Here is a 19,647-nt window from a genome sequence, read left to right as displayed (position 1 = left end):
GCACAGTTTCCTACTGCATGAGAGTACACTTGAAACCATGCATAAGTGTCATGAAAAAGTGCCATGCTCTGGCAACTACGACAGTTCAGTGGCAGTTCCATCACTGTCGCCAACATCCGGACCATGGATTCCCCACACCCTTGCTCAACATCCTAGCGATAACTTGGCAAACCACCAACTTCCACTTTTTTTGTTCAACGGTTCTTTCACTTAACTTCCGATACATTTTTTATTGGTGACAGCATTTCCTTGTGCAATTAAGCACTGCTATAAGTGCTTTACCAGTAATTAATGACCACAAGTACATTAATTACAAGCAAACTGAATGCTCAGGTTAACAAAAAAGCCAAGTCGAAGTGAGTTTAGACCACAAAGGTGTGCCACATACAATTGAAAAAAGAAACAAAAAACTGATAACTGCATCTGGAAATAAACACAAAAAAAGTCCACTGAGTTTTCAAACAATAAAAATGAAAAGTCCACAACTCCTGCTTATAAAGCACTGAGAATAGGCAAACTTACCTAACCTGGCCATTTCAGAAGTGATGGCACCACACCCTTACATTTGTGGAGGCATTCAACTGCATGGCAGATCGAGAGTGCCCTGCCACGGTGGGCGTTGCTCCGAGGTGACCAGTGGAATACGTTCATCCTGCCCAGGTTGACCCTTGGAACATGCATTTTGTCATGCAGGAAAGAAAGGCTGCTAAAGACAGACTGGTGGAAATCACATGTTTTGAGGGCACAATACTGTGGTGTCATATGGCGCACAGGGCATGGGGATCTTCACAAAGAGGTTCCTCTGTGAGCACCAGGCATAGGCCCCAGCATGACATAGACATAAAGCACCAACCACTGCAAAGCAAATCTTTATTAAATTGGGTTAGGCCCCACAGTATACAAACTATAAAAAAGTCCAGAAAATAAGTGTACCATAGGCACACAGTTTCTAAATTCTTTTGCTTCGTTTTTTTTTCTCTCTCTCTCTCCCCACGCTGTTACCACTGTTATAAAAACACAGGCTCGGCGGTATGTCATTCATATATACAGATTAAAAAGACAAAAGGATGCTTCAATGATATGAAGAAAACAACAGGGCTGGTAAAGAACAGCAGGACGGGGCATAGAGATGTGTGTGAGAAGATTTTGATTTCTGATACACACTCCTCATACACATGCACTTGTGCACAGAAGAAAGAATGGGGAGAACAAGCTGCATTATGCACCACAACCACACACAAAGATTTGCGAACCAAGCAAAAAGAAGCACGAAAAGTAGAGGATATGCAAAAAGGCACCTCTATCAAAAGAAAATTCATGGTGCAAAAGGGCACCTTTATCAAAAGAAAATCCAGCGTGCATATATTAGCTCAGCAAAGACATCTTGGAGTTTAAGTGCACATCCACAAAAATGTATTGTGAACATGGACTGACACAGCGCACCTTGTAACCACAAATTTCAAAGCCATTTCTCACTACAGAAAATAGTGTGCCAAAAATACTTTGGCACATGCTCCAGTTGGATCCCTGCCCCTCAAAGAAAAGATAAGGCTACAATAGGCATAGGCTGCGTAGCTCAATACTCAACCAGACTGCTCGTCCTTTTTGAAAATCTGATACCGCTACTACGACTCCTTCAGGAACAGTATGTTTCAAACAATAGACCTTGGCATTTGATTAGCGCCACTACCTGTGTGCAGGTAAAAGTGTACGCATAAAGTTGCCCAACCAGGAAAAACCAGTGCTATGAAAGGTCACAAAGATAATTTGAAAATGTGAAGCCATGGTAGAAAGTTTGAAAGATGATGCTGCTTTCTGCATATCCTCATAACAGCACATCTATGCCAGTGCATTTTTCCATCATTATTCAAACAGCTCACATGTGACAGTAAAAAATGTCAGCACATGTGCCTCTTAAGAGGAGCAAAGAAAAAGACAATAATAGTATCAAAAAACAGCCACTGAGATTCACAGTTCCAAGCGACAACAATGGTATTGTGTTCGTTTCTAGATGCACAATATGCCAGTACAGAACACCCCCCCCTTCCCACACAAATTAAACATCAGACATGTAAAGAGGCAATAAGTTAGAGAAGTAAACAGCCAGCAATTACATCCCCCCTGAACGAAGAAATAGTATAACCTAAGTGCATATCACAATAAACAGGTCAATTCTGCACTTCGTTAAACATCTTCGGAATGAACACTCGACACCTACACAGCTAAAAACAACAACAAAAAAGAAGACAGGGGAAGGAGGGGAATATTAACAAATTTGTGGCACTACATTTCACGTAATTCCCTAGCACCGTGCTGCAGCATGTCACTGTCGCATAAATTTCAATGTGAATGCAATGGCTGCTCAACCTGTACAACAGGTTTCTGTGTTCACACCTTCTCCGAGAAGCAGTGCCTCTAGAATCCAATAATAATAATTATAGTAATTGTGAAAGCACATGCTCGCAGATTTAACTGAAGGCAGCAATTTCAGTAAGAACATGCACACACATACACATACGCACACAAAAAAGCTGCCTTATAAGCCAATAAAGCATGGGGAAAAAATTAAGCAAAGGTTTTGTAGAATAAGGCAATATGTCTGGTTCCTCAAATTTCCTACTGGCAGCCCTCGCATTCACACTATCAGGTCTAATTGAGAAAATCTTAGAAAATCTCCACGACTTTCAATGGCTTCTGACATGTATGAAAATAAAATATCAATAAGGAACAAAAACATGCACCGGGTCATTCATTTTCACTGGGATCATTCACCATGCATAAGAAAATGAAAAAATATCTTGCACTATTTTGCAATTGCGTTGCACCAACAAAGTCTTGAATGACATGTTTGCTCACAGTAATACTGTTGTTCAGGCCAGCACGGTTACTACACAGCTCCATGGACTGTTCAAGTGTACTTTATCAGCAAATAAGGCATTTCTTCGCATTACTATCAAATACATTTTCCCAGCCACACTACACAGAGCCAAGAGTTAAAGCAGAGCATGCATTTCTGTCTGCCCAATAACAGTTTCGTGCTTCCCATCTGTAACCAGACCCAATGCTCCATGCCCCTGCACAACTTATGGCTCTGTACGATGCTGGTAGGGCAAGGTGGCAATGATGCAACCAACTGAACATTGCACTCAATGATTGGTCTAGTGGTGCTGATGAATCAAGGTCACAGATCAGCAAACAAATACCGCAATCAATTTGCCAGTTTTAAAGCACACAGCCTGGCTTAAACTTTTATACTACCGTATTTACTCGCATAATAGGCGCACTTTTTTTCCAGAAAATCCGGCTCAAAGTTCGGGGTGCGCCTATTACGCGGGGTAAAATTTCCGGGAATGTTTCGACTCTCAAAATTGAACACACCGCGTAAACGCACTCGTGTACGGGCCGCACCCCGTTTTCCCGAAGAAAATATTTAAAAAAAAAAGATCCGTGTAAGGGCCGCACCGAAACTTTCCACGACCCAGGCGGGAATAGCCTTTGGAATGCACGCGCCGAGGCCTCTGCGATCGGCTCCGGCGGCGCGCAACGGGCGCTTGATCGTGGAGGCCACACACGCGCACAGGAGCTTCCAGACGCCACCCACGGAGGGCGCCCGATCATCATCATCAACGTTTTCCTCCGCTGCGAGCTTTAGCTATCCATATCGCCATCAGCATCTCCAGCTCGTTTTTTTTGTTTTGTTTTTTTGTTGCTGTCAAGTGCCGGGATCTACGGTCATGGAGGAAAAAAAACTAAGGAGGGAGCATGACGTCACGCGGCCAGCGTTCGCAAGCCGAGTGTTTTGAAGTCGTTTTCTCCCTCAGTTTTTCGCTCTCCGAGCCGGTCCTTTATGTTTTGATTCCGGTATGTTTCAGTGCGCGCGTATGCGCGACCCGCGGCGCGTTCGTCTACAGCAAGGAAGTTGATCTGCAGTCAGTCTGCCGCGCTAATCGGCGCATGCGCGCGCAGCGGGGCTAGACTTTACCGCACGCTATCACGTGGTGCGATCACGGAGGGGGGGGGGGGGGGGGGGGGGACACACTTTTTTTTTTTTTGCTATATCTTTCCTTGTTAAGACTAGGCTTCAAGGTTGTCGCCGGACGCTCCCTCCTCAGTTTTTTTTCCTCCATGTCTGCGGTAGCGCGATAGTTCGTGGTTTATGGCTTTGCCGCAGCTTATCATCATCATCATCGTTTTCCTTCGCTGGGAGCTTTCGCTATCCATATCGCCATCAGCATCTCCAGCTCGTTTTTTTTTGTTTTGTTTTTTTGTTGCTGTCAAGTGCCGGGATCTGCGGTAGCGTGATAGTTCATCGTGGTTTATGGCTTTGCCGCGGAGCGTTGCTGTTTTAGCTCGACGGCCAAGCACCTTAACAGCTACACGGCTGGGAGTTTGCTCTCGAACACGGCTAGCGTGCGGCAGGTCGGAAAATACGACGTTACCGAGAAGTGCGGCAGTTGCGACTGAGGCGTCCCTAAATTTTCGTACGCACTCCAAGCGCAGAGGTTTTCGCGGGCCTAAGTCGGGAACGTTTCCGGCTGGAGATGAAGCTTTCCAAACAGACGTTTAAAGTGAGCATCCCTGAAAACTGTGTGCGGCTGTTCTACGCGATGTCGTTGTACGTGCTGTGGGTCCGCAGCAGCACTAGTGAGGACTAGTAGTCAGTTCAGCGAAAACTTTGTTAAAATAAAGATTGGGGAGCGGGGGGTGGCGAGGTGTCGGCTTGCAATCGTGTAAATACAGTATTGATCACAGTGCCAAGTTCGGGGTGCGCCTTTTATGCGCGGAAATAAAAAAAATCTGATTTTTCGCGCCCAAACTAGGGGTGCGCCTATTATGCGAGTAAATACGGTACTAGCAGCAAGGCTAATTTCTGTTCATTTTGCAAACAAGAAATTTATGCTAAGATGCCTAAGGTGCAAGGCTATACATTCATAAACACTACAAGTCTGTGTACAGAAACACAAAAAACAGATGGATTAGTAGGCGGTTGTGCTCTCTGCTGCATTTTTTTTCAAACCAATCCCACTTTTTAGGACACACAAAGATGAGCAGATGGACGTTGTAAGCAAAATGTTTGATCAAACTATTCCACAACCAAGGTCATCAAGGCAGTATAGTACCAGTGAGACTGACATGAAACACATATTAGCAATTGAAAAGATCACAAGCCAAGCTGCCCTTGTAGAAAACATGGTGATGGAAACACAAGACAGCAATAAAGCAAACATGCACCACAAACAATAATGGTGCCCCAAGAGAGCTCTTGTCTGGTAGCACTAGGCAAGGCTGAGTCACCAGCTCACTCAAGGCTTCTTGGAAGCTTTATCACCACTGGCACAGTTCACCGGTAAGTTTTTGTTTTAACAAAGCACTAAAGTACAAACACACACACACACACACAAAACGGTATTCCTCATGAACATGCAACATTTCAAACTACAAGAGTGACTGCACTGTAAGCTAAAGTTTGACAAATGTGACTCGTAGCAGAATCATTTACAAAGTTTTGACAATGATTACAAAGTTTTGACAGCGAGGCACTGCGAACGATGCATACTTTCATCCCTTTCTTAGTCTGAGTGTTGTATCCCCTCCTTTGCAAGTATGGAAAAAAGTGGGTCAGTACATAAATACATAAAAAAGCAGTGACTGGGCTCTACTAGCAATTGACGAGTAAAAACTTTCAAAAACTCCTCAGAGTGCTGCTTGCACTGTGCCATCTTCCATAAAGATAAAACCACTTTTCTTCCACAAAAGCTGCACAAATTCACTTTAAATAAAACAACTACAGATCATGGGAATGTAAGACGGGTAGAACCTTGCTTCTTCAGGCACCCAAAGCATTGTATATAGGCTCTAATGTAAATCATTTCACCTGGCATCAGTCATGGCAATTCTTGTAGCCACTATCTATGCTGCTATTCGGACTCAAAATGCCACATGCACTGCTACAGATTCCTTTCAGCACATGCCTCTCTACCACTCCTTTAAGGCATCCAAGAAAAGCACAAAATAATCTGAAATGCCATCATACAAAGGCATTAATCTTCACTGAGATGCATTTCATAGGACAGAACAGCATATGCAGAGAAGTGCACTGATCAAGTATGCTAGACACCATGCAAATCTCACAACAGTCACACAGGGGACATGTTTGGGGCATTATCATAGCAGAGAGGTGTCAACTGCCAAGTTTGCTGATAGTTAAACACGCACAATATATGACTGCAAAACAGCCCTCCAATGGTACTCTCCTCTTCAATGTAGAGTAGAAATGGAAGTGATCACCTAAAATTGCTAAAAGTGTGCTGTTTTCCTCTCGACTTGGCAAGAAAAAGAGACAGAGGCACATGTTCACTGAGGGGAAGCAATGAACACTCTGCATCCAGCTGGACAAGGGCAGCTCATGCTGCTTACAAAAGTGTCATGAGAACTTGCAAAACACTGCTTTACAGCCACTTTGGTCCCTGACAACAACACAAGGACAGCACACGATGCAGTGATGAGCCTAGATGATGATTCTCGTGAAGCAGAGCCAAAAGACAGGAGGAAGAAGAAGTCGGGAGTGAGAGACAAGAGCTTTTTCAGACATGGATGATCGATGGTGCCAGATAATGAAATTATCTTTCAGTGTCTGCATAGTTTGAGTGTTGTTCTAGAACAGAAAAATTTACACTCCTCACCCTTGCTGTACAGCTAAACACGAGGTCTAATAAAAAAAAATGCACTGAAAACAGTTTAAAAAATCTAGAACCTTTAAACACTAATAGCCAAGTAGTATCACCTGACTAACTGACTCCTCTCTAAAGACGTTTCTATGTACAATAAATACAGCAGGAGTTTTGGCTTGCGGCTGTGCGAGACCGCTTTTACAGGCACACAAGACAAAAAAAGAGCAAAGTTTCAGGCCAAAAGGGTTGGAACGCCGGCACAAACACGACCAGTGGACACTCAAAGGCATAAAGAATACAATCCAAAGTACACTTCAACAGAGCGCAACAAACGCAGCTTTAAAGTGATGATGCAGTAGAAAGCTTCACCAGATGGAAATCTTGCCTGAGGCACTGTTCACGCATAGAGATAAAAACGAAGAAGAGTAAATGAAGGCAGCTGTGCCTAAAAATCCCACTTTCTGTTGTTGCCACCGAGTATAGTACAAAAATTCATACAAAAGCCTCCTTGTTTCTTGTGCAATGCAAACAAGAAAGAAGGAAGACAGCTCTAAAGTCTAAAAACTAAAGAAGTGATAAAACGCAAAGCTGGAAAAGCAAATCCTGCAAGTCCATTTGACATCAATTCAAATGTGCAGGAGCATTCTTTGCTACTTTGCACTGCAGATATTGCTTGGACACAGGTCTGTGCAGGCAATGTTCAAACGTGTGCCCGTGTCTCCTACGAAGGAGCAGTGAGCTTCAGGAGCACTAAGAAAATGCAACCAAGGCAGCTCACAGAGCACAGAGGAGAGTAGGCACAGCCATGAGCACACTGTCGAAAAGAATGGAAAGGCAAGTATGTCGTTTTCTTGGAAGTGAGCTAAGTGCAGAACAAAGGAAGAGAAGGAGCAGGGATAGGAATGCAAGGTGTGTTTTGGCACAAGCTGATGATGTACGGCATCCTATACATGAGCATTTTATACGGAAAAAAAAAAAAAAATGCAGGCATGTAGAAACACCCAAAAGCAGAGCTCCTGCACAAGCACCTTTCTCACTTTTACGTGCATACAATGCAACACTGTCTCAGTCGACTATATAATATATGGCAAGCAATGGCAAAGATATGCAAGCCTGGTTCACCTTGCACTTTGCATCATGAAAACCCAAGCTTGGAAAAAGCACTAATGTTGCAGCACTGTCCTAACAAAGACAGAACTCCGTTCACCTAAGTGAGAGGATGTTATCAGGAACAGCTAGACGAGAATTAAACGAAACAAAAGTGTAGGCAGAAGTAAAGTATGTAAAACCCTTTTTCGCTGAGTGCCAGTAAACTAAAATGACAAGATGTGTCAAAGAGGGTTCTGAAAATTTAACGATGTTTACATTTCTAATAAAATAAAGAAAAAATGACGTTTTTATGCTCACCACAGGTAGAAAGAAAGAAAAAAAAAGAAACCACTAAGTAAATGCCCCCGTAAAAATCGAATCCAAGTAATCTGACAACTTTTACTACTTATGCATAACAAGAAACCCTGGTTTGAATCCAAAACCTACTGGTTGTTTGTTTCTTGTATAGACAACTATTCCATCATTTTTGGATCAACGTGGTTAACTTGTTCGCTCCTACCCAAAATGCAAACCTGCTCTAAACAATAACATTACCAGTTAACTATTAAATGCAAGGAAATCTTTTAGTGGAATGGGACCTTAATTTAAACAATGACTGGGTACATGCTTGCCATTTTGGCATTGAAACAACCATGTGAGGATATTGGTATGAGTTTTGAAGCACAGTTGCAAGTACAACGAATGTTGCTTGATTAGCTTCAGCCAATCACTGGCGCAAGAATGCAAAAAAAAAAATAAAATAAAAACATGAATTAGTATAGCTGCCATTCATTTCAGTTGCCATTGGAGTGATAATCTGGGTCATTCATTGCATTGAAGTATAAACAAGCACAACACTAAAAGTTGTAAATAGGACCGAGTCCAATGTGGCCACAGCTAGTACACCTTTCAAGTCTACCTTAACTTCAAATGACATGAGGCAAGATGCACCGTGACGCAAAGCATCAGACAACTGAAAGCTCTCTTTGCAAAAAAAGAAGTGATGTGAGATAAAAGCAGAGACAGATCCGTGAAATGAAGATATTAAGTAAGAAAACTCAGTGAAAGGAATGGCAGATGTGACTGTCTAGGACAGCATTCTTCAGCAATATTTTGCAGGGGAAAAAAAAAAAAAAAATGCTGAACAAAGTGAATTTGGCGTACTTGTGTAATATGCAGAAGTATTTGCCCAGCATCTGTTCTTCTGGAGGAGGTAAATCGCAAGAAAAGAAAACGCAGCAACGATGATGGAAGAACAGAGTGGACACATCTTTACGACAGAAACAGAAAAGGTTATAACAGCACTAGTCCTCACTTGCTCTTCCCCTAGTTGGTATCACTGTCATAAGATGCCACTAGCTAGCAAAAAAGAGCACAGCAACAGGGGAAGACTAGGAAAGACGACCAACACTAGAACAGCAGGGCACCGTCACTTGGAACAAGCAGGAAACAACAAAATGCAAGGGGGAAAAGAAACACAGCACACCATATGCACAGCAGTATGATCAAATGAGAAAAGAAAACTGGAAAGCAGGTGTCACACCACCTGCCACAGAACTGTCCTATATTCAGGGAAGAAGAGCACAACAACACATCACACAGGGGGAGTATGAAAAACAAAAAAACCACTGTCCGCCTGTCCCATGGTCTCTGCACATTCACCAGAGGGCACTATGTACAGGTGCACACAGAGGAGCACCCTGTGGCACTCAGTGGTCCCCCCGCAAAAGTTCAAACAGCAGGTTGAAGCTGGGGGCCTGTGGGTCAGCCATGGGTGCAGACGAAGATGATGCTCCCGCAGAAGAGGCGATGCGCCGGGACGCTGCCAAGGACTCTTTGCTCACCTGGCAGGCACGCTCGAGCTCGGGCACACAGAGTAGCAGCTCACCAAACTTGGACGGCTGCGATGGGTAGTGTGAAATGGTGTATGCCTGCAGAGCTTCCAGCACTTGTTTCTTACAGGCACGAACCTTCTCCGGCTCTTTCAGGCCACTGGCATCTGGAAGGAAGCATCACGAAAATTAGCTACCCTTCTCCACAGGGCCCGCAACACATTCATTCAATTCAATTCAATTCAGTTTATTTCTTTCCATGGAAAGAGGAGCTGAGGCAAAAGGCTGACTTGCCTGACGAAGGCCTCAGCCCCCATACACGGTTGGCAATGCAGTGGCAAAGTAAAACATTTGAAAAAATCTTACTTGTAATACAAGTTACGAAAAAAAAAGAGGACGCATAGCAGGTTGTAATACAATAATGCACAAAAAAAAAAAAACAATTTGCAACACACACTTCTGTACATAAAGTTCACAGAGCAAGAGCAGGCAACACAACCAAGATTTACTGATCAGAATACATAATCATCAAACAAAGTAGCATGATTCACAGAATACACACAGTAGCTGTAAAGAAATGTCGAGTGAAGTATTATGGAAATTTAATGTTACTGCTTATTAAGTAATTTTTAAGGTTCTTATTGGACCAAGATGCGGAAGAATTGAAGTCAAGAGGTGGCGGTAAATTATTTATGGCTGTAGGAATTTGGTAGTGTAGTGTCTGTTTACCGTAATTGGACCGGATTTTAGGTACCAGTTTTCTTTGCTTTCGGAAGTGGTATGTTGTGGAAGAGTTGTCAGGAATAGAAGCGTATAGTCGGTTCTTGTGAATATATTGAAATAGTCGGAAGAAGTATATCTGATCTGCCTTCAGAATGCTATGTTTGATGAATAGTGGCATTGATGGGAGGTTTTGTGGTCGGCCGTGATATCGTTCAATTGCTCTCAGTGCTTTCTTTTGTATCTTAATTAATTTTTCGTAACTACCGGAAGTTGTAGTACCCCAGACGAGGATGCAGTAACAGACATCCAGTCAGCAGTTCATATTTCAACCTTGCTAACGACTGCTCGACATTATTTCATTCTGATGGTGCCCTGAGAGAGTCTACAGCATGTAGCTAAACCTCAATGATTTACTTCTGCAGCACAGCTTGTGACTAGTAGTTTAACTTGAAGGTAGGGGTATGTGGCTGCACGAAGCTTCGAATAGCTTTCAGAGTATCTGAAACACAGCGATCTGCTGCTGCTGAGGCTTGCCTTGTACGAATGGATGGTGGCACGTGCTACTCTGGTGCCATTTCTGGGTGAGTGGCAGTCACAAATGGCACTCCTCGCGATGCGATCGCTGCCTACCTTACCGATGACGTCACTGGTGAGCAGACGATGCAGTGCTCTACTCTGGAGCTGCGGGTTGCCGCCACGCAACCTGCCTTCACGCTACCATTTCACTCTCGTTCTTCATTTTCCTCCTTGCACTTCGCTGCACTCTAAAATGGGAGTCTCATAAATGATTACAGGTTTCCTGTATACATAAAAGATAGTGTTCCCAAATGCTCTCTGCCATAACAACACCAAATGTGACTAATTTTCTTGGCCATTATTTTTCAGTCCCCATTTCATTTATTTTGGCCTTTTTGAGCATCTCCCAAGTTTGAATTAACCAGCTCTTGCCATCGGTCCCCCCCCCCACTCTAAAGCCCCATTACTGTTCAGCTTTTTGGGCGCTCAGAGAAACAACAAAGCATGCAGACCAGCTCGAAATTGTTGAGACTGCAAACACATTACCTGAGGTTAGCAGTATGATGACCTTGAGGCAGACAAACTCGCGCTGGTCAACCTGGAGGCGTCGCAACAGGTCAGTGAGGCCTAGCATGCGCTCAATGACAGGTCCCATGCCCAAGTGCCGTGCCTGGCCCAGGGTGACTGATTTGCCCATGGAGACTCGTATTTCATTGGGCGTGCCCGTGGACCGGTAGCAGCAGCTCAGCAGAAGCAGCTCACACCATGAGTTGATCAGCAGTGCTATTTGGTCATCCACCTGCCAGATAAAAAGACCCCGCACTTCTGCCTACACAAGTTTCGCAACAAAGTTCGACAGCCTTAACTAAGGCCCAACTTCTAGTGCTGACACATTAAAACTGGAAGAAAGGAGAACATGGCAGTGTTTACCTTGCATCATGACATTACAAGAGCAACATGATACAACAGAAATAGCAGTGACAGCTCATATAACAGCAGAGGGTAAGACAGGTCTCTCTCTCTCATGTTTGGAATAAAAGTTATTGCATCTACTTTTACATGCAACCCAGTGCATCTACAACATCAAAATAATCTATGCCGCCAGTCCAACTAAGTGTCTGCTAAGAAAATTTATGAAACTGCAAAAATAATGTGCTCCTGCTATTCTAAACAAATGTGAAATCATGTTGGCTGCACAGAACCTTCAACATGAATAATTTCTATGGCAGCAGTGAGCCAGAAACAACAAAGACCCATACCTGGATATCCCTGAATAGAGGCAGGCTCTTGCACCATTTAACAATCTTGTAGAGACGATGGTCGGCGATGTTGCAGAGGCTGCTCAACAGGCTTGGGCCTCCGTCTGCTCCCAGGGCACCAGGGGAGTCAGGGCCACCAGCATCAAGCGCCGTGGCTCCAGTAGCAGACACCTTGTGGCCAAACTGCTCGGACAACCTGAAGCACATTTTGTAGAACACATGAGAGAATGCATACTACTAGGCACACACATCACATAAAAATATACAAAGTACTATCACTGGACAGTCCTGAGGTTTCAGTTAATTGCCCACCACAATTGTGACACGCACAGATGCCAGGATGACCAATGTGAATCATATAGAATGAGCGAATAAACCTGTTCAGAAAAACAGCCTCTAAAGCCTTTCATCCCACGAAACAAAGTGCCACCAATGGATGCATTTTTTCTCCAACAGCACTACTACACACAAATGGCCAATGGTTGTCCGCATTCCCCGCGTTGCAAGAACCTGTCTGACTAGTTTAAAGCGTCCTAGAAGAGCTGACATGAGAACAAAAGTCTCAGCATCAGAGAACTTGCGCCATAAATGAGGGATAAGACGTACAAGCAAAAGAAACCTTTTAGGCCCCTATGCTAGTTTGCCAGCATTTGGGTCATTCCATGCCAAATGCACCGGAGTTTGACTCGACCCTCCGATTTTTTTACACAAAATTTGTGGCTTTTTACTGAACAGTTGAAAGCAATTTCCCTTAATGTTTCTGGAAAAAAATTCTCCTGTTTTGTGACTGCCCTTTGAGCTTTGCAAACTAATGCAAAACATAGTCTCTGTAAAAAATTTAGAAAAAAATATTGCCTTTTTGTAGTCAAAATTTTTTTATGAACAATGTATATGATTTGTACTTTTGTATCATGCAAGAAAAAATTGCCAGCAGGAAGATTTTGTGTTCTTGAGTTCATTCGTTTTTTTTTAACCCTAGGCGCATCATTTTCAACTTTGTTTAAAAACTTCTACACGGCATTAATGGGCAATATAAAAGCTTTGGCTGTCTCTAATATGTACTACTTTGCAAAAACGTTTACACTAAAATTGAATTCAATAATGTTCAGTGAAAATAAAATGCAAAGTTGCAAAAAAGTATTCATGTACAGTCCAACCTCGTTATAACGAAGTCGCATTTTGCGCGGAAATTCGTTCGTTATATCCAATATTCGTTATAAAAGTATGCACTCAAATTCCCGCAGAAAAGGTCGCTAATAAACCCAAGTAAAGAGTACTTTAAGATGGACAGCACAGGGTTGAAAAAATGCACTATCTTTGAATTTAACGCGTGGTATAAGCATATGAAACCTCGCCTTGCATTTCGTACTGGAAAGCAAGAGGAAACTCACAAATCGGGCTGCTGGCCAGGTGCGAAAACTATGTTATTTAAAAAACGACGTAATCTTCGTTTGGCGGCACTTCACACTGTTTGACAGGTTATAGTTCTCGACGAAATCAACACAGAGCAGCGCTTTCCCGATGTCAGCTGATTTGGCCACAGGTAGGTTCCCGAGGTACCCCCTGAACTTCCTGGCCATGTCAGCGGCCTCGCCGCTGCTGAGAGCTCGCACTTCGCCATCTTCACATGCATCGCTGTTTCTAGCATCATCTGCAGAAACCACCTGATCAGCAATTTCTTGGTCGGTCAGTTCGGGCGCCACAGCCAAGTTGTCATCTGCACAGATGAATTCCTCGACCGTAACGTTCGGAACCGCCAGCTGACGCCATGTCGTCTCGCCGAAATTGTCCGCTTGCCTCCCAGTTGCATGCGGAAGCTTTCAGCCTACTTCTCGCAGTTCTCGGCGCCAACGGCTGCTTCTTCGCCAGACATGACGTGGCAAACAATCCGATGGCGGTCATTAAATCGCTGCAGCCAGCCACTGCTTGCATGAAAGTCATTGTGGCCTCAGACGGAAGTGAGACTTCTCGCCTTCATTTGAAGGGCGGCACCAGACACAGGCAGGTTAACAAGGCATCTTCAACATCCTGTCTTGCTGTCATTCTTCACAGCGCCTGCAGAGTGGGCGTTTGCAATCTTCTGCCTTGCGCTCAAGATAACCATCTTATCTAGATAGATAAGAGTGCTAGGCGCAACACCAAAGTCTGCGGCAATGACTTTTCCTTGCGCCCGCTGTTGCGCCCTGAACATCTTTATCTTCGTTTCAAGCGAAACTGCTGTTTGTTAAGACGCGTTCCGCTGCGGCGTCTACAGATTGAACTGCAGAGATAGCGCGCGCGGGGCGCGGGTCGGAAATTGAGACGGCGGGGGTGGCCGGGGAGCGGGCGCATGAGCGGGCGTCGGTTCGATCACGTGCCAGTCACGTGCTAGGCAGCCGTTGATGCTAGGTTCTATTCGCTCTCCCTAGATGGCGTTGCGTGCGGAAGCGCGGGTGATTCAAACACATTTTAGGTGCGCGCGCTTCAAAAGATCAAAATTTAGCGTGTTTTGAGATTTTTTCCTACTTGTTTGAGCATTTTGAGCCCCGTGAATACAAAAACTGCTTCGTTATAACCGATACAGTGTCAAATTTTGAATTTTTCGTTTCGTTATACAGATAGAACTCCCTTAGAAATAAAGCATGTCCAACCAAACTTTTATTTCACTTCGTTATATCCGATAATTCGTTGTATCCGTGTTCGTTATAACGAGGTTCGACTGTACTTTGTTGAGTGAGTTGGTGAATGAACATTATAAGGTACACAGTGCTAAAGAAATGTGACCGTATGGAACGGGACAGCGTATTCGGCCAAAAATTTCATACTGATATGGTCCTAGCAAAAATGTGAACGACGACCACACTAATAGCCCATTTAATTTTAATTTTGCTCAGCAATTTTGTTGTCTTTTTGTTTTAGATGAGAAAATTTTTTTGCACCCCACCACTGGTCATAGCTGCTCCGTACTGTCACTTCACTACCCAACACAGCCTCAGCGCTGCTCAAACTGCCATCCTTCTATGACTTCATGACACCTGCTAGGCGCATGCACCGCGAGCCCAGTGCCTAGCACCATCCCGCATCAGGGGTCGGAAAGGGGCACCCATCTCCAAGTGTCTCGTGCTGGGTCCCCTTCATGCTCGCGCCGTCACGCTCATTTAGCAAATTTCACACGGAGAAGAGACTCTGCAGTACGTGCAGTCAGCTCAGAGTTGTTCTGCGGAAGTCAAGGGAGCCGCGCGTTCTCCGATTAGAAAAGATTTAGCATTGCAACCGCTTCCACGTGGAGCCACTGCGCTTGCGCAGATTACCCTGAGGATGCCACAAGGCGCCAGGCGCTGTCCGGCTGTTTGCAAGCCTGCCCTGTTGGGACCAATCAGCACATGCGCACTGGCGGCACCGGTGTATAGACATAAAATGCAGTACATTTACTCCAGGTGCCTGCCATATTAACTACAATTAGAGAACAGAGCGCGACACTACCACCTGCATAATCTGACTTTCTTCGGCATTTTAAAATATAAATTCCTGCCTAAACCACGAGTTCTGCCATTGTTATTGCCACCATGCAGTGTGATCTAATCTACCAGAACATGCCAATGTTATTACACTCGTCTCCAAAAGTATCAGTCCCTTTGAATGAAGCCTGCTGTATTCGATTAGAAATTATTCGAAGAAAATTACAATTAACTTCGAATCTGTTCCAAATCAAAAAACCACTATTTGCACAGGCTTACAACTTCTTAACGACCTTGTGCCAGTGAGGCGAAGCGCGTGGCCACTTCTGTGCAAAAGGATGCATGCGTTACGCTGGAGGCTTTACATGGAATATTAGATTTTTTGTTCTTGATTCACAGAATTAAAAATTTCCTGCTGCACAAATTAGGTTTCTGCTCAGTTATGCTTAGCCCATTTACTGTGAAAATAAAAACATAATGAATGAACGGTGCATGACAGTCACATTGTTGTAAGCATGCTCGACTGTACGTTTAAATGCTTTATTTCTGTAATTTGTGAACAGAAGCCACATGATGGTTACGATTATAATGTTACTAGGCTTTATACACATTCAGAGAGTTATGTAACAACTAACAGTGGCACAGTCGGTTAAGTTACTATTTGCTCACATGCGCCAGGTTCGAAATGCCAGACGCACTTCTTCCTACTTACCGACTAATTTCGCGGTCAGTGTAGTGCCACAGGTGCTCCACAGAGACAATCTCCTGCACAAGAGATGGCACCACAGGTGGCTGCTGCTGGCCCACAAACGGCTGGGGGGAGCCTTCTAAGGGAGACCCTGATGACAAGCTCCGGGATTCTGCATTCACAAGTAGACGCCACTGGCTGAAGTGCTAGCAGGACTAGATTGTGTCCATCCAAGTAGAAGTGCGTTACTTTCCCGAGGAAACAATTAACACTAACAGCACTGCCATATGTCATTCAACAACTGCTAAATTCCTTAAAACGACTAAACTGCGATATAAAGCAAGTCTATACTGACCGATTACATTTTTTAAAAAATGAGGCCTTAAGAATATTGATTTCCCTCCTCAATTGTCACTTGGCTTACCTCCTAGAGTTTTCTCTAAATATAAGCCCACTGTGGTGGCTGAGTAGTTAATGTGTTTGGCTGCTGAGCCTGAAGACGCAGGATAAATCCCCACAGGGGCAACCACACTTCAGTGAAGGCAAAATGCAAAGATGCCTGCGTGCTGTGCAATGCCAGCGCATGTTAAAGAATCCCAGGAGGTCAAAATTGATCTGGAGCCCTCTGCTAGCCCTTAACAATGACACCCATTTTCTCTCTTTCTTCTTTAATTCCCTCCGGCATCCCTTCCCTCACAACGTGGCTCAGATGTCCACTGAGAAGTGAGACAGTTAAGTGTACCTCCCCCTTCCTGAAAAAAAAAAATGTCAATTTCTTTAAAGGGGCCCTGAAACACTTTCTGAGGAAAGTACATAAACTTGCTCAATCACTGCACTGTGTTGTCATGGGCACCCGAGCCAAATAATACATTTCTTTCTACATGCAGCAGAGAACCCACAATCATGCGAAAAAGTTGGCAAGCCCTTTCCAGCAACTTTTTCAGGCTCGTGCCTTTCTCCATTTCACGCTCCTGCATATGCTGGTTAAGAGATGGCTATTAGTTAAGATTCTTTCAGAAATAAGCCATGTCGCTCCAGTGGGTCAGGAAGCTCCGTTCTCGGGGAATCCCCGCGTTTGTCGTGGGGGGAAGCGTCGAGAGGAGAGGGAAAGGCGCGAAGAGGATGAAATCCAAATTTTTACTTCAGACAACTCAGCTTCTACAAAGCACATTAAAATTAGCTTGGTGCATGATGGCCTTAGCTGCCTATGTGTTGTTAAACCCAACACAACACACTTAAGCTCTGCCTTTAATGGTATGAAGTGATAGCATTAATGGCTCCCTTGAGCTGCTTCTCTTCACACAGAGTCCCTGTTTTTTGTTCACAGAGATCACAATACAATCTCCACAGCCTTGTCTTTGAACTCTTCCACATTGCAATCTACACACATAATGTTCCTTTTATATACATATGCACCAATTAGTACTAACTGCACTACACACACTATCACATGGCCACAAAGAAGAGTTCCAACTGGAGGCAGATTCCACACCGATAAAATTTTATACTGCTCGCGTCACCTGTTGGGGCAACGGTGTACATCAGATCGCTGGGCTCTCCAGTGGCCGCCGCATGTCAGCGTCACTATGCCACTTCAAGCAAAGAGCATATAAAACCCCAATGTGCCCACTGCTATTCTCTTAATTTTTATTTCCGTAATTACAACTTCTCTACACACATACTGAATAGCATACACTCGTAAGATACCACTTTACGTGAAAGACCACAGCGCATACATATAAAGCCCCACTGATAACTAAGCTGCACAAGCATGCCTTGGAGGCCTATTCAGTAGTGTGCCTTGGAGAGCCAAGAGTCGTGGGTTAGACTCCCGACTGAAATTTATAGAAACTTTTATGTAAAAGCAATTACTTTATAAAGTCAAGCTGTTTGAGAAATGCGCTGACCTATAATTCACTTTTATGGGTACCCTTTTCAATTGTTATTATTTTCATTCCAGGCATCCACGCATGATGTGGGTTTCTCGACACAACACAGACACCACCTTTTCCGCTGAACGGGAGCCTTAAAGCTATCACTTGAAAATATTCCTGCTGGAGGATATTCGTGAAATGGCCTCCTCTAACATCCTGGGCATACATTTATTGAGAGACCCTTTCAGAATCCCTTTAATATAAGCTGCTTAGCATGCTCTGCCTAGCTCCACTTCTAGGGCCACATGCAGATTTCTTGATAACCAATGAAATTCATTGTATGGCAGCAGAGAGTATGAATGACTCGTGAAAAATCCTAAAGGCAGGAATGTGAGCACAATCCAGCACTTGCAACACTTGATTTGTTCCTGAAATTTTTGTACCCATGTGTCAGTGGTGCCAGACTTCAACAGAATGACAGAATTATTTTTTTTTTTGGTACACCAATTTTCTGAGTGGCTATTTCTACTACATAGAGGAACCAAGCACACACTGAAGTCTACGGCCTCTTGTTCAATATTCATACCAGTTGCTTCATCATGCACAACTATAATGCTCACACACACGCAAAAAAAAAAGCTTTCAGACAAGGCTACAGTATTTACTGCAAACTTCACATCAAAACCGAACAGTCAACGTTATACATGCTTACTTGGAAAAACAAACAAATTAGGAGTCCAATTCAGCTACATATAGCACACACGATGCCACAACAGATTAAATTCCAATGCAGTGACAGACCTTTCTGCAGCAGCGGTATTGGCTCCACAGGCAGGTCACCGGAGTCTGAGGCAAGTCGTGCATCGCCACCAAGGAGCTGTGACGGTAGGGAGTAAGAGCACTGGTACGTGCTCCGTCCACCTCGAGTCCTATCCTCGCGAATCGCTGTGTAGAAGAAGAAAACAACTCAGCATACTGACCAGATAATGCCTACTATTAGGTTGCAAGGCTGGCAACCTGACACAATTATTTCCAATGGATTCTGTTCCACTCTAATCTTCTAGTAGGCGTACTGGCTGATCCAGGCAGTACCAGCAGCAGAGTACCATATAAGCCAGTGATGAACGGCGAAAAAATTTAGGCTGTGAGTACGGCCATTGTTCAATACCAGCTTAAGTCAAACCTTGATATATCAAGCGTGAATATAATGAATTACTGGCGTCATCAAACTATTCAAAAAATTTTTAGCAAATACACACGATTTTTACTTTATAGAGTTGATTCCGGACACATTAAACAGCAAAACATCCCCTTGGAAACCCCATGCAAAAGTACAGCACTACTGTTCACGTTTATCGAACTCCTGTTCAGTGGAACAATGGATACATCGAACGACGCACCACGCCCCTGCACGTAGCTGTAGCTCTTCTCCTAACGGCACTTCTACCATACATTTAAGGGTGTGCGAATATTCGTATACAAATTGAACATGCTGACATTCGACAGAATTGACATTTGGCAATCTTTTAATATTCCCAGTGATCGAATACCGTGCTGC

General features: G+C 44.0%; 1 protein-coding gene across 1 annotated transcript in view; it reads right to left on the bottom strand.

Moving 5' to 3' along the window:
- Nucleotides 1-5,522: 5,522 nt before the first annotated feature.
- Nucleotides 5,523-19,647, bottom strand: part of Hr39 (Nuclear hormone receptor FTZ-F1 beta) — a 55,117-nt gene continuing 40,992 nt past the window's right edge. Inside the window, exons 8-12 of the mRNA XM_089581270.1 lie at nt 18,891-19,034; nt 16,240-16,387; nt 12,091-12,286; nt 11,378-11,630; nt 5,523-9,759 (exon numbers count right to left, since the gene is read on the bottom strand). Of these exons, the coding sequence (XP_089437396.1) occupies nt 9,470-9,759; nt 11,378-11,630; nt 12,091-12,286; nt 16,240-16,387; nt 18,891-19,034 (1,031 nt within the window). The 3' untranslated portion in view covers nt 5,523-9,469. The remainder of the gene's footprint in view (nt 9,760-11,377; nt 11,631-12,090; nt 12,287-16,239; nt 16,388-18,890; nt 19,035-19,647) is intronic.

The sequence above is a fragment of the Amblyomma mixtum genome, chromosome 3, assembly GCF_055824585.1.
Source record: "Amblyomma mixtum isolate Tamu chromosome 3, ASM5582458v1, whole genome shotgun sequence".
NCBI lineage: Eukaryota > Metazoa > Arthropoda > Arachnida > Ixodida > Ixodidae > Amblyomma > Amblyomma mixtum.
Note: the sequence above shows the minus strand (reverse complement) of the source record. Positions and strands in the feature narration are given on the sequence as shown.